The sequence below is a fragment of the Chelmon rostratus genome, chromosome 13, assembly GCF_017976325.1.
Source record: "Chelmon rostratus isolate fCheRos1 chromosome 13, fCheRos1.pri, whole genome shotgun sequence".
In the NCBI taxonomy this organism is placed as follows: domain Eukaryota; kingdom Metazoa; phylum Chordata; class Actinopteri; order Chaetodontiformes; family Chaetodontidae; genus Chelmon; species Chelmon rostratus.
The window spans coordinates 7622258-7637911 of NC_055670.1; the positions used below are offsets into that span (position 1 = coordinate 7622258).

The 15654-nt window shown below is 46.4% G+C and overlaps 2 protein-coding genes across 2 annotated transcripts; one reads left to right on the top strand and one right to left on the bottom strand.

Moving 5' to 3' along the window:
* Positions 1-324: 324 nt before the first annotated feature.
* On the bottom strand, positions 325-3049 carry zic2a (zic family member 2 (odd-paired homolog, Drosophila), a). The gene is made up of 3 exons (XM_041950847.1): positions 2077-3049; positions 711-874; positions 325-519 (listed from the first exon to the last, which is right to left on the bottom strand). Exons 1-3 carry the CDS (start codon positions 3047-3049, stop codon positions 325-327), a joined length of 1332 nt encoding a protein of 443 aa, XP_041806781.1.
* A 5412-nt stretch (positions 3050-8461) lies between these two features.
* zic5 (zic family member 5 (odd-paired homolog, Drosophila)) lies at positions 8462-11324 on the top strand. The gene is made up of 2 exons (XM_041950890.1): positions 8462-9527; positions 10885-11324. Exons 1-2 carry the CDS (start codon positions 8486-8488, stop codon positions 11322-11324), a joined length of 1482 nt encoding a protein of 493 aa, XP_041806824.1. The 5' UTR covers positions 8462-8485.
* The last annotated feature ends 4330 nt before the right edge of the window (positions 11325-15654 follow it).

Here is a 15654-nt window from a genome sequence, read left to right on the forward strand (position 1 = left end):
CATTATGGTACAATTTTAGCGTAATATGTGCACTAAAAGTCCAGTTAGAGAAATAGCTACCATTGAAGGAACATCTATACACCAAAGACTGACAAACTATCACAACCAATGGGAAAGTGGGCTTTTTAGTAATTATTTACAATATGAAATACACCTCGACTATTATACATATTTTCCTCTGTTGGTAATCGTCATCTTCCCTGGTCAATCAAAAATAAAAAATAAACAAATGTTTGTGTGCCTCTTGTGTGCACGTGTCCCAATCTCCCGCTGGATGGTCCAGTGCTGTGAAATGAGTGTGTGTGGCTTCATTTCAGCTTAGTCCTACACATACCATTCACTGAAATTGGAGGATAGGCCACTGTGGCTGGTGGTGTTGTGCACAGCTGAGGCTGGGGACAGGGTGGTGTTGCTTTGGGTCTCGGTGGTGGGAGACACCAGGCCTGGAGGTGTGGAGGACTCGTAACCAGAGCTGGCTGCTGGTGATGAGTCTGATGCTGGTGGCGAGGACTCGTGGACCTGGAAAAATGGAAAAGCGGAGATTTACAATTACAATCCAACATGGGCCTGACTAAAGGAAATGAGATGGGAATGAATGGTGCACACCCTTAAAATGCAATCATATGTGTGCTTAAAGGCCTGAGACACACACACACACACACACACACACACACACACACACACACACATTTCCTGACACACGTATTTACCTTCATGTGTTTTCGTAGGGAGCTGGGATGTGTGTAGGACTTGTCACACATTTTGCAGAGATAAGGCTTGTCCGACGTGTGGACGTGCATGTGTTTCTTTCGGTCGCTGCTGTTTGCAAACCTTCTGTCGCAGCCCTCAAACTCACACTGGAACGGCTTCTCTCCTGCAGGGGAAATTAAAAAAAAGAAAGTTAAACAAGAAGAAACACGGTCAGAAATATATAATTCTTTTTTACAGAGTAATGCCTCAGGCTGAGTGTGTAACAACTAGGAGCTGTGCAGCGCTCTGGATGCGTAATATTCAAACGCAAAAAAGTTGAGTGTACAGTAAGCTACTGTGGGTGTGTTCCCTAAAATCGCAGCAATTTAAAACAACTCACATCATGATCCCAAATGAGTTAAAAGCTCATTTTAAAATGAGACGGGGGGGTCGCTTACATCTTATTTAGCCTAAATAATGCGCATAGTGATTTGGAGGGGGGTTGGAGAGGGGGGACGAGGCCGTCCTCAGCGGGCCTGCAGAAGGCGAACCATTTGCTGGGAGACAATAAAAATCTAATTAGCACCTGACCAATTTCATGGCACGGCACCATCATGTATCTCCCAAGAAAATAAGTCCAAATGCGAGCGGCTGGTGACGGCCCCGTCCGGCACCTCGGCTCCCATCAAAGGGACGCACGAGAAAACAAAAGGCACTCCTTACGCACAAACAGTGCTGCTGGCGCTGTGCTCGGCTCAGCCTGAACCACGACACACACACACAACTCCAAAACAAACAGGAATTACAGATCGATCGGGAATTTAGTGCAAATAAATTCTCCGAGGCCAAAGCGGGCAGTGGTAGATCTATACGTAAAATGGAATAGTGTGAGCCATAAAAGCGCAGCATCGAGAACAAGCTACGTTAAACCAATTGATATGATTTACTATCAGCCTGGTTACTCTCACGCAACGCGCCTCCAACTCTCCCCTTTGACCCATTTTTAAAGTTTACCCCGAATAACAAAACACTGGCGGAGGAGGTTGAAATGTTTTTCTGCACGTTTTGGAAAATGTTTTACGCCACAAGAATTGCTCCAATGTGCCGGCTGTGGCCGTGCAGTGAAGCCCTGGTTCCACCAAAGCATGCCCTCTCTCTCTCTCCTGGATGTGTTCCTAAATCTACTTTGACTGTTTCTACGCATCCGTCTACTTTAGCAACCCAGAATAGCCGCTGATAATTAGATCTTAATTTGCTTTTGGCAAGGCGCATATTTACAACAGCGAAATAAATGCACATGCACGCCTGGAAACAACGGCACCAGTCTTTCTATTTAAATGAATATCGAAACAGAAAATAAAGACTTAACCATGTTGTGATAATTACCTGTATGTGTCCTCTTGTGTATCTTCAAGTTTTCCGACCGTGCGAAGACCTTTCCACAGCCGGGGAAGGGGCATGGAAAAGGCTTCTCCCCGGTGTGCACCCGAATGTGGTTCACCAGTTTGTATTTCGCCTTGAATGGCTTGCTCTCCCGGCCGCAATCCTCCCAGAAACAGACGTGGTTGGTCTGCTCCGGTCCGCCGACATGCTCCACCGAGACGTGCGTGACCAACTCGTGCATGGTGCTAAAAGTTTTGTTGCAACACTTCTTCGGGTTGCTGAGCTGCTCGGGGTCGATCCACTTGCAGATGAGCTCCTGCTTGATGCATTGCTGCCTCATGTAGCGGAAAAAGGCACCGGGGTGGTGGTGGGCTGCCATGTTCATCCCCATGTTCATATTCATGGAGCCGTACTGGTTGTGGAGCTGCGCCGCCGAGTACGGGTCGGTCCTCGGGCTGGAAACCTGGTGGTACTGGTCGGAGCGTCCGAAAACTTCTCCCGGTAGTCCGAGCCTCATTTGCCCGTTCAGGACATTCGGGGATCCGTGGGACCCGTGCTGGTCGTGGATCCCGGGGAACAGAATGTGGCCTTGAGTGTCTGTGTGGGAGTGATGAAGGGATCCCGCCGTGGGCCCAAAAATAGTATGTTGGCCGCTCGCCGGAGAGGATTCTCCGAAGCCACGACTGCGAAAGAGAAAGTCCCTGGTGGAGTTGAAAGGAGAGCTTGCATACGACGTGACATGGGCAGCGTGAGCCCCCAGCGCCGCAGCGGGGTAGCCCGGCGCCTGGGTGGTGAAGGCAGAGCTCTGTCCCGGAGAGAGATCATGGTTCAGCTTAAACGCACCCATGTGTGCCGAGTCTACAAAGCTATTTTGTGCCAAACTCAAGTCTCTCTCCTGCATCTCGCTCGCTGAGTGATGCCTGGCAAACGACCCTACTCCCAGTCCGGGGAACTGGTGACCAGCATCCAGTAACATTATTTCGGTAAGCAAAAAAAAATGTTCGTTGCTGTCGTTTAAATCAGCGCAGGGGTCAGAGCTACAGTGAATAAGTTAAAAAAGAAAAAACAGAAATCAGATGATGCTGGCGCGCAACGATTCAACTTCCAGCCTTGGAAACACCATATCAGGCGTGTTTCAAAACGCTGCTCCGCTCATGAGGAAAAATAAAAAATAAAAAATAAAATCAGCTTATCGAACTCTGAATTTACTTCTAGCGAACTTGTGCCTCAAAAAATCCAAACACAACGAAGTGAGGAGTTTCCTCGCGTCCTCTTCCCTTCGCTGCGACAGTTGGTCGCGTTAAAATGCACTCGAAGAATTAAATAATTATCTTACTGGGTGTCCTCTGCGTACACAGGGCGAGAGTAGCCGGAGCATCTCAAAAAACGCTGTTTCCGAGTGGGGATGTATTTATTTCTCTGGCTCGCCTGTGTTTATCGCGGAGGGTCCCTGTTTCTCCGTGGACTGGCTCTACCTCTTCTTCCGCCCCCTTTAACTGGAGCCCGTTCATTCGCTCCTCGCTGTCTGATTGGCCACTGCGCCTTATCAATCCCAGGTGCCCCTCCAATAGCAGGTAGCGCCTCGGCGACTTAATAGTGCAACGCCATTTTCCACTAATAATTACCGCCTACTTTTAGGAGAAGATTTTTTTTTTTTTTTTTTTTTTTTTTTTTTGGAGGGGGGTTGTAAGCGAAAGGATCACGACAAGAGAGGGGAGAGAACATGTTTTTGTTGTTTGTATACTGTAGGTGCCGAGTTGCGGTATGTTTAAGAGATAAAACCGCGCTGTTTTTGATAAGAAGTAATGAGACTGGAGACAGGCGCACAGATTTAGACTGGAGGAAGGGGGAGTTCACCGGGGTGGTGGGCTACAGGATTGTTGCCTCATTTAAAATGCAGTGCTGTGTATTTTACATTTGTTGGGACAGTAGTGAGTTATAGCAGCCGACACGGAGCCGTGCCGTTAAATCTGCGGCTGGCAATTAACCAGCGTGGAGTCTGAAATGACGCTGAAAGCGCAAAATGTGCAGCGCGCATCGGCAGCTCCTCTGTAAAGCACTGGTTGGATATCACGTTATTTTATTGGCCTCCGCAGTAGCGAAATATTGAGGGTGCATCAAGTCCCTTTAGGAGGGGAAATAATTAAATAAACAGATAAAAATTATGCAAACCAGGTATTGATGTACTAATGCAGAACTTTTATTTTTTAAATTGAGTCAGCATGATGCTGTAACACCTCTCCTTTTTTTTTAAAAAAAGAAAAAAATAATAAAAATAGCGTCAGAATAAATTCTGATAAATTGTTCTAATTAAACACATCCCACATGTGTCTTCTATAAATGTTCATATTTGGTAATCAGTAATAAAGTCAAAGTTTAGAATGGTTCAAATCTGACGAAGCTCTCGCCACTTAATTCTCCACAGCTGAAAAAGCATTTGTGGCTCCATATGGAGTCCAGTGGTTTTTCACTGGTTGCAGAGCCACAACTGGGCCTTTAGTGGTGCTCCAGTGCTCACACTGGCAACCGCCAGTGGTTGTTGCTGGTTCTCTTTAATGGTTCCATATGTCGCTGGTTCTGCCTCCTCGGCGGTTCTCACATTCACCACAGCAATTAAGTTACATGTTATGGTGGTGAACTGCGCTCACATCCAAGTTAACCATTAGTGACCCGTAAGGTCGAGCCTGGCCCGGACCCTCTGCAGTAAAGTTTCAGCAATTAAAGTCGGATGTTTTTCACTTGGTATTGGGTGGAGATGTGGCGGTGCTCTCTGTGACTGTGGCTCTGTGTGCTGTTTGGTTTTAGCCCCAAAAAACAATAGGCTGCAGCCGCGCAGACACAGCTTCACCCTGTAAACCAGAGTATTTACTGCATGAGATTTCCCTTTTTGGTTCTCATGCAGACACAAACACACACACACCTGCCAAAAGTCTTTTTTTTTTTTTTTTTTAACAAAGATTTGCCTCATTTTACTGTCAACTTTCCTCTAAAAGCATGCGCTCGATCTGCGTGCAAATGTAGATGTACAGGCCATACACCACAGCTGCTCATACAAGCCAAAGGAAGTTTACTTACATTTTCACCAAATCCAAATCCCACAAGCAGGTACTCCCGCTCCATTACACAAGCCCCGTGTCTGGCTGCAGCTCTCTCGGCGACAGATCAGGGTGAAGGCGAGGGAAACGTTTAAAAAACTTTTTGAAATTGTGTGTCTCTTCGCTCAGAGTGGGACAGGCTGAGCGTTGTGTGTCCCATTCTTCCAAGTCTATTTCAAGCCGCTCCACAGGAAACGCAGGAGCTGATCCAAGTTCAAAGTCACGTCTGCCGACCCCTATAAGAAGTTCTTTATTTCTCTGGAAAACCACAAAACCTTCCCCAGATAGGAAAAAAGAGAAAGAAAATTAAAAAAGGGGGGGAGAAAAAAAATCTATCGGGTAGAGGCACATGGCTGCGGGTTCCCCTTCTGCTTGGGGATAAAAAGGGGGTCTAGCCTATTGAAAACCCCCCAAAGACCAGTATTTCAACAGGTTTTAGAATCAGTGATACACACTGAAACATGGCCGACACAACCTGAAATATTACCCAGAATGAGATGTGAAGTCAGAGCTGAGCAAAAGTAACATGAAGCAAAGCTTATCGATGAAGTCAGCAGTCTTCATCACATAAGGGCGCTCTGCCTGTGTATTATAATGGGGACCAAAGGCGTATTTCTCCTCTCTGTTATCTGACAATATCAATATGTTGACACACTGGAAGGTTACTAGCGTGGCTTCCGTGACCTTGTGTTTCATGGATGTTTGACCTCTGACCCGTTAAGACCACATATGTTGCCCCCTTGACTCCTTTTGGTAAAATAACCCTGTTTATGACAAAGCGTCTTTGTTTTAAAGAGAGAGAGAGGGGGGAGCGAGGGAGGGAGGAAGGGAGAGAGAGAGAGAGAGAGAGAGAGAGAGAGAGAGAGAGAGAGAGAGAGAGGGAGGGAGGTTTAAGATGTCCCCCTCTTCCGTCTGAGGCATCGACAGCTCTGCGTAATTTGGAAGCTATAAGTCAATAAAAATTAACCCATTCCTTCAGGAAAGTTCAAAGTCCCCTCTATTAATTTAGATAATTGAAAAATATGCTTTCTGAAAATTAATCTCCATTCATCTGACGCGTCAAAATACAATAAAGTGCCATGTGGATTTGGAAAAATGCACGTGCATGATTTTCAGATTGTCACGGTAGAGCAACAGGGACAGTAACCCTGGTTACTGGTTTCTCATCAAAATCAGAAACCTTCTTCTTGTTCATTTTCTGTGGATCAGGTCCCGTTTAATGCGGTGTTTAATTGAATGTGTGTGAATCAGGGGCCCTAAACAACGCACCCACTGCTCCTCTGTGTTTTGTGGCTTTCCAGAAGAAGAATCACTGGAGCTGAGCATATTTTATTTATTTAACAAAATGCCCGAGAAAACGACACAGGCGTGTGGTCATGGCTCAACTGTTTTAGTAACTTTTTTTTTTTTTTTTAAGTCGGATAAAAATTAAAATATGGCACGAAATAAAATAAAAAATGAGCAGATGCTAAAAAAAACAATAAACAGGCGTAAATCAGCTCAACCCCAGCACAGAAAGACCAGCTAAACAAGCACGTGCAGCTATAAATACACACACATGTATTTGTTATTATATTTTATAGAGACTCCAACACATTATATATTTATTTTAAAAGTGTGGACATGCATGAAAACTCCTGTCAAAGCCTGTTTTTTTATTTTATTTTTTTGCAGCTGCTGATGATCAAGTTCATAAATCAGTTTTAACAGAGCAGCGCGTGCAACAGGCCCTTAACATGTAAACCCTGTCCCCCCTCCATCACAATCAGTTCTAAAAGCTGTTCCTGAGGTGGCGTCGAGTCCTCTGTTTTAACTTTTCCGTCTTTAAATGAGTCACGGGACCCTGCGCGCTGATTGTGTGGTCTAAGGCCAGCTATCACAAATCGATTGGAAAGGTATTTGGATCTGAATGAAGATGTATCGATGACAGATACGCGTCCTGTTGTCAACAGGGACTGGACTGGCGTGATCCGTCATAGTGGACTTGAATGCGGTTTAACAAGTGTCTGACAGCCTCGATCATGAGCAGGATCACAAAACGTTGGTAAAGAATGGCGAGCTGAGGTGCTGAGGGAGGGAAAATACATGACACCTTCTACAGGTCAAGACACTGACTGAAATAAAAATGATTGCGGGCTGTCATGCTCCCGTCTCACTTTACTGCTCCACGTTTATAACTCACGCTCACGTCTGCCTCAACTTATGATGCATTTAATCCAAGAGAAATGATTTTAATGGGAGTTTTTATTGAGGCATTGTGAAAAAAAAGTCTGAATAAACAAGACGTTTTTATTGGTTTTCCTAACTTCAGCATTTTTGTGTGATTGGGATGACAGCCTAGACCAAACTCCATTTAAAGCTTCTTTAAATTTAAGTGCAGCAGTCATGGGCTGTTATTTCCATCCCCACACGAAGAAAAATGAATCATGATCATGTAATACTGAGTAACAGCTGCGGCGGGGAGAGCTCGGTTCAAATGAACAACAACTAAAAAGAAACCAGACGCAGAGCTATTTATCTGATGTTTCTTACTCATTTATTCAATATATAATATTGATTTTTTTATTTGTAAAAATGTTTAATTTAGTAACGCAGCGCCTTTACGCAGGTGCGCTCTTTTCATATTTTCCTGACCAATCACGTCTTATTTAAAACAAATAAATTAAAAATAAAAAAGTGCAAACAGCAAAATAGACAAACTTTGCACCATCACTGTTGTTTTCTTTGCACATCTTTACACTGCTCACATATTTTACACTGGACACACATCCATCCACCAGCAGCGGGCTGCTTTTTTTTCTCCCCCTCCTTTTTTTTCAGTGGTGACATCAAATCAATAGTGAGACACTCTGACGAACCAAAGCAGAGATTCTGGGTCGCATTTATCACATAAACTGACACGCCGGTCATCCACACGCGCCGGCGCCGGTAAACAGAGGGCCACACAAACAGATCCGCCGGTAACTTTGTGAGTACAACTTTTTGGAGTCAACAGCGATAAAGAGAGTGAGGGGGCGGAACCCTGCTGAGCCCCTGCGCTGAACGACAGCCAATCGCTTCGTTCTCCTAACTGCCAGTCACCGAAATCCGTCCAATACCCGCAGTGCCATTTCTAAACTGTATTCCCCACTGTGTCCTCCAACTGTTGTATGTTCTGCCAATCGCTTGAGGACAGAGTGGGAAAAGGAGCAAGCAGAGTTAGACGCCGGACAAAAGAACTTATAGACCCCTTATATACATATTTTCCTAATGTTTTAGAGAGCGTGGTGTGGGGAGAAACAGTTGCGGTGAGTGCGGATGGACTTGTCAGTGTAGTTATGGAACCCCCTTTAAGCAAGAGGAATCCGGCGCTAAGATTAGCGGATTTGGCAGCGACTCAACCCCTTCCTCATCAGAATATGACAGGCTTCCCGGGGCTAGGGGGGCATCACCCTCTCTCCCACCATGCCCACCTCCACCCTGGGGAGCTGGGCAACGACCCCGGAGTGGCACTCACTCCATTTGGACCCGAGCACATGGCACAGACAAATGCTCTCAAACTTAGCCCATCTCAGCACATTCAGAGCCATCCCGAAGCCCAGACCGCGGCATCTTTCACTTCTGCTCAGACCACAGTTGGTTTCCCCGTGGCTCACCCCCACTCAGGCTACTCAAGCAGCAGGGACTTCATCCTCAGGAGAGAACTCTCAGCCTCTGCTATGCATGCACTTGGCGACCAGCATAGTTCCGCCTCCTCCCCTCATCACCATGGCATGTTCATCTCCCCAACAGGTGCTTATGGGCACACGGAAAGTGGGGCCCATTCACTTTTCACTGGACTTCACGACCAGGCGTCCCCAGGTGCCCATCACCATGCCCTCAATGGGCAGATGCGCCTGGGTATACCGGGGGACATCTACGGCAGGCCGGAGCACTTCGGGCACAGGCCGGAGCACTATGGACCCTCTTCTCTCCACAGCTACAACTCCATGAACCTCAATGTGAACATCGCTTCTGCTCCTCACGGAGCGGCGGGGGCGTTTTTAAGATACATGCGGCAGCCCATCAAGCAAGAGCTCATCTGCAAGTGGATTGACCAGGAGCAAAATCAAAAGAAGCCCTGCTCGAAAACTTACAGCACCATGCACGAGCTGGTCAACCACGTCACGGTGGAGCACGTCGGGGGACCGGAGCAGAGCAACCACGTCTGTTTCTGGGAGGAATGTCCGCGGGAAGGAAAGGCTTTCAAAGCGAAGTACAAACTGATAAACCACATCCGAGTTCACACGGGAGAGAAGCCCTTCCCGTGCCCGTTCCCCGGCTGCGGGAAAGTGTTCGCCCGCTCGGAGAATTTAAAGATTCACAAGAGGACTCACACAGGTCAGTACGTCTAATTGTGTAAATGTGACCGTGAAAAATATCGACCTCGTCTTGCTGCTCGAAACCTAAACGGACGGACGCTGCGCCCGCGCGTAATTGCGCACAGGAGAGAGAGAGGAAAAAAAAAACAAGTTTTATTCAGTGACGCGTTCGCACAGTGAGTAAACGTGTTTCATTTCCCTTCTTGAATATAACTTTTTTTTTTTAACTCGCCGAGACGTCTGCAGTAGGCGTGAGAGGATTAGGGCATATCATTTGTAAAACGTGCTTACGTATACATGCAGGACAGCGCTAGAACACGCGTAAATGTAATTATCCTCAGGCGTGGGACCTTTATACATCGAGTGTTCGCACATGGTTCACGATATCTTAACATGCGACACATGCCCGATTTATTAGTTTTAAGCGCTGCTTTGCTCGGTGGGCGCTGGAGCGAGAGCCGCTGGCGACGACCTCTGTCTGCTGAGAAGCGAAATCCGGTTACAAACCCGTCCAAAACAACCGCGTCCTGATCTCACGCGCTGTGCTTAAAGTTGGAGCCTGTGAGTCTCAGCAAACCAACTTTCCACTACGTTGAGATCTCACGCTCGGGCGCTCGTGTTGGGAGCAGTTTTTTTTTGTTGTTGTTGGAATCGCACAGAACGAGGGTCGTGTTTAGCCTCAGAAAAACCTCGATTCTGGCCTTTTGCCACCAGTATGCAGAGGCCCCCCACACCTCACCGAATGATGTAAAATCCCCAGGGGACAAGAATAAAGCAGTCTACCAAAAATACCAGTCATCAGAGAGTCACCCTCTGTATTGTTTATCTTTTAGTCCAGAATTGTGCATGCATGCAGGCTGATTTATTTATTTTTTTAATGCATGTTTTCTTTTGAGCGTGTGTGTGTGTGTGCGCGCGCGCGTGCGTGTGATGCGTTACACGGTACATAAACGACTCCTGGTGGTCTCCTGAGTGCCCCCTCTCTGCCCCCGCCACATACGCACGTACGTGCAAGCAGAGGGCCTGAAGGCGCTTTGCACGTGCTCACGCAGGAAAATGGTTTGGACGAGCGGGTGCGGAGCTGTGGCTCACCGGTAGATATTTGGTGAACAAGCTCTGGTTGAGCAGGAAGCCCCAGTGGAGAGGCGCAGGAGCAAATGACCCTCGTGTTGTGTTTATTTAAGGTGGTATGATGAGGAGCTGTGGTTCAGAGGGCTGTGGCAGATATGGGGAATTCATTTTCACTCCCAGCCTTGTGATGCGGGTGAAAATCTAAATGGCAGCTCTGGAGACTTTTGCATGACAGTATTTTTTTTCCTCCAAGGCGATGACATTATTGCACGTGACACTGGCTGCATCTGTCTCATCTCTTCCAGGAGAGAAACCCTTCAAGTGCGAGTTCGACGGCTGCGACAGAAAATTCGCCAACAGCAGCGACCGGAAGAAGCACTCCCACGTGCACACCAGCGACAAGCCTTACTACTGCAAAGTCCGCGGCTGCGACAAGTCCTACACGCACCCGAGCTCTCTGCGGAAGCACATGAAGGTGCACTGCAAGTCCCCGCCGCCCCCCTCCACCAACGTCACCTACATTTCCTCCACGAACCCTCTCGGGGACCCTCTGTCGCCCGGCTCCGAGCCGCACAGGAACCGCTCCGCGAACCTCTCCCCTCAGGTCACCAACCTCAACGAGTGGTACGTGTGCCAGGGGAGCGGGGGGCCCAACCACCTCCACACCCCCTCCAGCGACGTGCCAACGTCAGATTCGGACGACGAGGACTCTTTCAGAAATTCAGACCCAAGGACAATGCTCTGATGCCCCGTTTACAACCACGTGACCCGGCAGACCCGTCATCCACCTGACCCGTTGAAGCGTGCGCGCGCCTGGGACAGGCTTTTTCACTGTAGTGTTATTAAACCACTGTGCTGAACGCAGGTAATTCACTGTCACCGGGGATGCAACGCAGGCCTAACAACACGTTTGTCTCAGTTGACCCCTGACCTTTCCTCAAATGTAGATCACAAGAGTAAAACATTTAACACTGACATTACAGCTGAAATTGAAAGTTTAAAAAAAACTTGGTCTTTGAAAGGAGCAAACATTTTAAAGAGAGTCTCTGAATAGAACCATCTTTTAGCAACATGCAGCCTTTAATTAACTGCATGACTTCAGACTCAACCGGTGCGCTGAAATGACATCTTTCATGTGGCCTCCCATCATCCCCTTGCAGTTTAATAACTGGCCTGCTATCAATCACTGTCATGTTCCAGACATTTAAGGCAAACAAATGGTACTGCTCCCAACCCCACGAAAGGCAACACATGTTAATAGACAGAATCTAGGAGATCTTTTTTTATTATTATTATTTCATGTGATTTCTTTAGGAAGTGGTACAAGCTTTGATAAACCAGTGAGGGAAAAAAAAAAAAAAGAAATGAGGAGGCAAACATCTGAGTGTCTTAAGGATCCTCATTTACCTTTTCAGATTTATACAATACATGTGTTTGGATGGAATTTTGTAATATTTAAGAACTATTTAAGACTATATTTTATGCAAAATACACAAGTGTTATGCTCGTTACAGAGTACGAGTAAGTCCCTTGAGACCCTAAATGTCTACACTGACAGGCTTTGACCCTGTAGGATTTGTATATATGTAATTGTACTGATGCTTGTGAATGTTGTGTAGTTTTAATTACAAAAAAAAAATGTTGTTTTGTACATTGTAATTTATTTGCTGGTATCAATGTTGTACTGGAATTACAGGAACACCAAAGAATAATAATATCAGTTTTGGTGATGCATAGTACCCTGCTGTTTTTTTTTTTTTTTTTTTTTTTCCTCCAAGTTTACTTTAATATTTTGTCCACTTTTTATTTTGATAATTAATTGTGGTCTGTAAAAGAAGAAAACATTGACTTGAATAAGCTGTGTAATGTGAAAAGTCCCCTCCTCGCATGCCTTTTGTAGTGATCTGTCTTTCTCTTTGAGGTGCATGGTGCCGTTGGACATGATGGATTAAAAAAAAAAAGAAGGAAATGAATCAGTTCTGATTGTGCAGACCCTTGCTGTTTAAATTTACAATATGAATTTCATGATAAAATTAATAAATAAATAAAAAAACAGGACATATACAGCAAATAATTAACAAGTGTCAAATTATCCTGATTTATGAGTGAATTTTGGGACATTAGAGAATCACAGCATATAAATGGACTGGTTCCACATCCATTCAGCTGGACTCTGGTTATTGTGAGGTTGCTGCCTATTTATTAAATATAATTTAGGAAGCTTTATATTTATTGTCAAATAATTACCTTTTTTTATGTAAAGTGCAACAAAATATCAACGTGATTCTCACCTCAAATGGGGGGAAAAAAGCAGCTCTGTTCACTTCCCGGCCTGACATTTCTATAAAATATCCACTGCTATCTCAGAAACAGGCCTATAACGGGCCAAGGAGGCTGGTATAAACTAATCACTGAGCTAATGGGAAAACTTATAGCCCCCTGATGGCGCTACCTCTGAAAGGCGCGACAGCACAAAGCAGCCGAGGCATGAATCATTCATGGGAAAAATAAAAGATAAAAGATATGTGACAATAAGCCGGGCCTTGTATAGAGTGTATAAAACAAGTTCCCCCTCTTATTTCCTCCATTAAAACGCACAATCTCACTTTCAAAGAGTTGCCTGTCCAGTCTATAGAATTAAATTGACCAACGCGAGTCCTGCACCACTTCAAAGGCTGCGGCTTCTGAGAGGAAGGCTGGCCGCGCTGACACTCTTCATGGCGCGTTAGGATTTCTATGGCGATTGGGTGGTGAGACGCTCGCATTTGAATGTGTCTGGTTGAAAAACACTAACTGCCACTAAATGAACTATAATCAAAGCTGGGGACGGACCCTCTCCAGATATGTGCGTCGCCACAAATGCACCGTTGGCAGGTGGATGACGCGCACGCCGCGCACACCCTGCACGGTGAGGATTTGATAAATTCAGGAGGTTGGAGTGAAAACAAACAAACTGAGAGCTTGTTAAAACACACACCTTGGAAATGATCTGAGCTTCCACGCTGCAGCAATTAAGACTCTTGACTCAGGTCGACCTGGAGGATGGTGGCCACAAACACACTTCTTCAGCAGTGGAGCGCAAACTATTTCTAATATTAAGCAAATGTTGCAACCGAAGAGAACAGCAGCGTTAGCAGCCTCTCACAAAACTGCAGCTTTGATGACTTGTATTAAAAGGAGGAGCTTTATCAATTTTATAGCCGTCCTCTAAGCGCTTCCAAACACACTTCATCCGCCGCTTCATTCAGAGAACAAGCGCTTTCGGGCCTCCTCTCGTTTTGTGCGTGGACTTTTATGGGGGACAAGGGCCCCGAAGAGGAGCCCGCTCCTCTAGGCCCCGTTTGGAAACAGGCGCTCAATGAATGTTGCAAAATAAACACGATGAAAAATAACCAGAGACAGTTCCTCCGGCATTAAAAGAGAGGGGGACTTAATAAAAGGAGTGAAGCAGTCACCCTTCAGTGAGAAACGCTTTGAAGTAGAACTTATTATCTGAGAAATACTTTTTGGTTGTCCTAACGACGCCGCTGAAAGGGAAAGGCGCTCCTTTGTCAGCGATTTGTTCTCCTTTAGTGGGATGCCCGTGGAAATCACTTACATGGGCCACCTTAACATACTGCCTGCAAATCAGTAACTGGCAGAGTCAGACATGCAGACGCCACTTTGGAGAGGACAAAGCAGAAAGTCGCAGTGAAAACGCCGCTGCTTCTCAATTGCGCCCTTTAAAGGGGTTGAATGATAATTTCTCAGACGAGCGTAGGACCAAAACAAACGCCGTCTTGTCAGACTTTACAAGCATTATCCATCTCCTGAATGCTGCCGGCACAATGCGCACGGAGAGCGGGCTTGTGAAGTGATCATTTTGGTCACAAAAGTTAAGAGGCTCAGTTGAAAACGCAGGTCAAGCACCTGCGCCTGACGCGGGGGCGCGCTTCTCGGCCTCACCTTGACAACAGGCCGGGGTTCAGTGCTTTGGAAAAATGAATAAATGAATAAAAACTGAGGCGCAAAAAAGTTTTTTTTTTTTTTACTTTTTAATTTGGTTTTAAATTTTATCAAGAAGAAAGCAGGTGTGTAGAAGCAACCAGCACTCCTCCACCGCAAACCCCCACCCCCACCGCCCCATCCATGAATGAAACACAGCAGAGCAGCAGCACCTTGTGACAGCTTTGGCCCGGTTTGGCTCAGTTAAATTAAAAATCAAATGAAACGCTTCTCCTGTTCCTAAATATGACAAGTGAATAGTAAGAACGGGGAGTGTGTGGGTGAACCGACTGGAGGAGAATTTGGTAGATTTATACCCGCCCAGTGGAGCCCAGTATGATGAGCGTTGTGCTCAAATATGGGTCATGTTCACCTCTTTTTTTTTTTTTTTTTTTTTTTTGTCAGTCAGAATTTCTGCTCAGATTTTTATTCCCGCTTTTCACCTCAGCCTCGACGCACGCTGCGTAAATCCCGAACCAAGCGGACGAACCAAGCGGAGAGTTTAAAGGCAAACTTTGCTGTGGAGAAGTGATGTTTCTGTTTCACACAATTATTGCAAACTGCAATCGTGTGTGTGTGTGTGTGTGTGTGTGCGTGCATGTGTGCGTGCGTGTGTGCGTGCGTGCGCGCGCGCGCTAGCCACAGAGGCACACAGCTGATCCAGAGTAAACTTTCTTACAGCGTGGACTCAAACACGCAGCTTTTAACGGCCACATATTTGCCTTGCAGGCGTTTGGCCAGCTCTTCCCGAGCTCCCTACCTGCCTCACCGTCTTAAGTTTCATGATCAAGTCAGGAAGCGACGCAGCCCGGTCGCTCTCAGCTCCGACACTGCCTTCCTTCGAAGCTGTGTTTTTTTTTGCCCCCTTTTCTTCCAACAGAAGCAGGCGCACACTCAGCTTTTATTCCGCCAACAGTCAGCGCAGGTTTTACAGTAGAGGCGCCGCAGCCTGCAGGAGACGAGCCGGCAGCGACGCACAGGAGCGACTCCAAACTTCTGCATTTTTTGAGGACGTACTCTTTCCCCCCATGATTCATGGATGTGGAAGCTGGCAAACTCAGAATTCTTTGTCCGGGTTTCCACTCGGACTG

Excerpts from the sequence above, each read along its gene's own strand:
- zic5 (XM_041950890.1), top strand. The coding sequence starts at position 8,486 with ATGGAACCCCCTTTAAGCAAGAGGAATCCGGCGCTAAGATTAGCGGAT. Across the intron at positions 9,528-10,884 it reads TCACAAGAGGACTCACACAG|GAGAGAAACCCTTCAAGTGC; the intron begins GTCAGTACGTCT and ends CATCTCTTCCAG.
- zic2a (XM_041950847.1), bottom strand. The coding sequence starts at position 3,049 with ATGTTACTGGATGCTGGTCACCAGTTCCCCGGACTGGGAGTAGGGTCG. Across the intron at positions 875-2,076 it reads ACACAAGAGGACACATACAG|GAGAGAAGCCGTTCCAGTGT; the intron begins GTAATTATCACA and ends TTTCCCCTGCAG. Across the intron at positions 520-710 it reads CCCTACGAAAACACATGAAG|GTCCACGAGTCCTCGCCACC; the intron begins GTAAATACGTGT and ends CCATTTTTCCAG.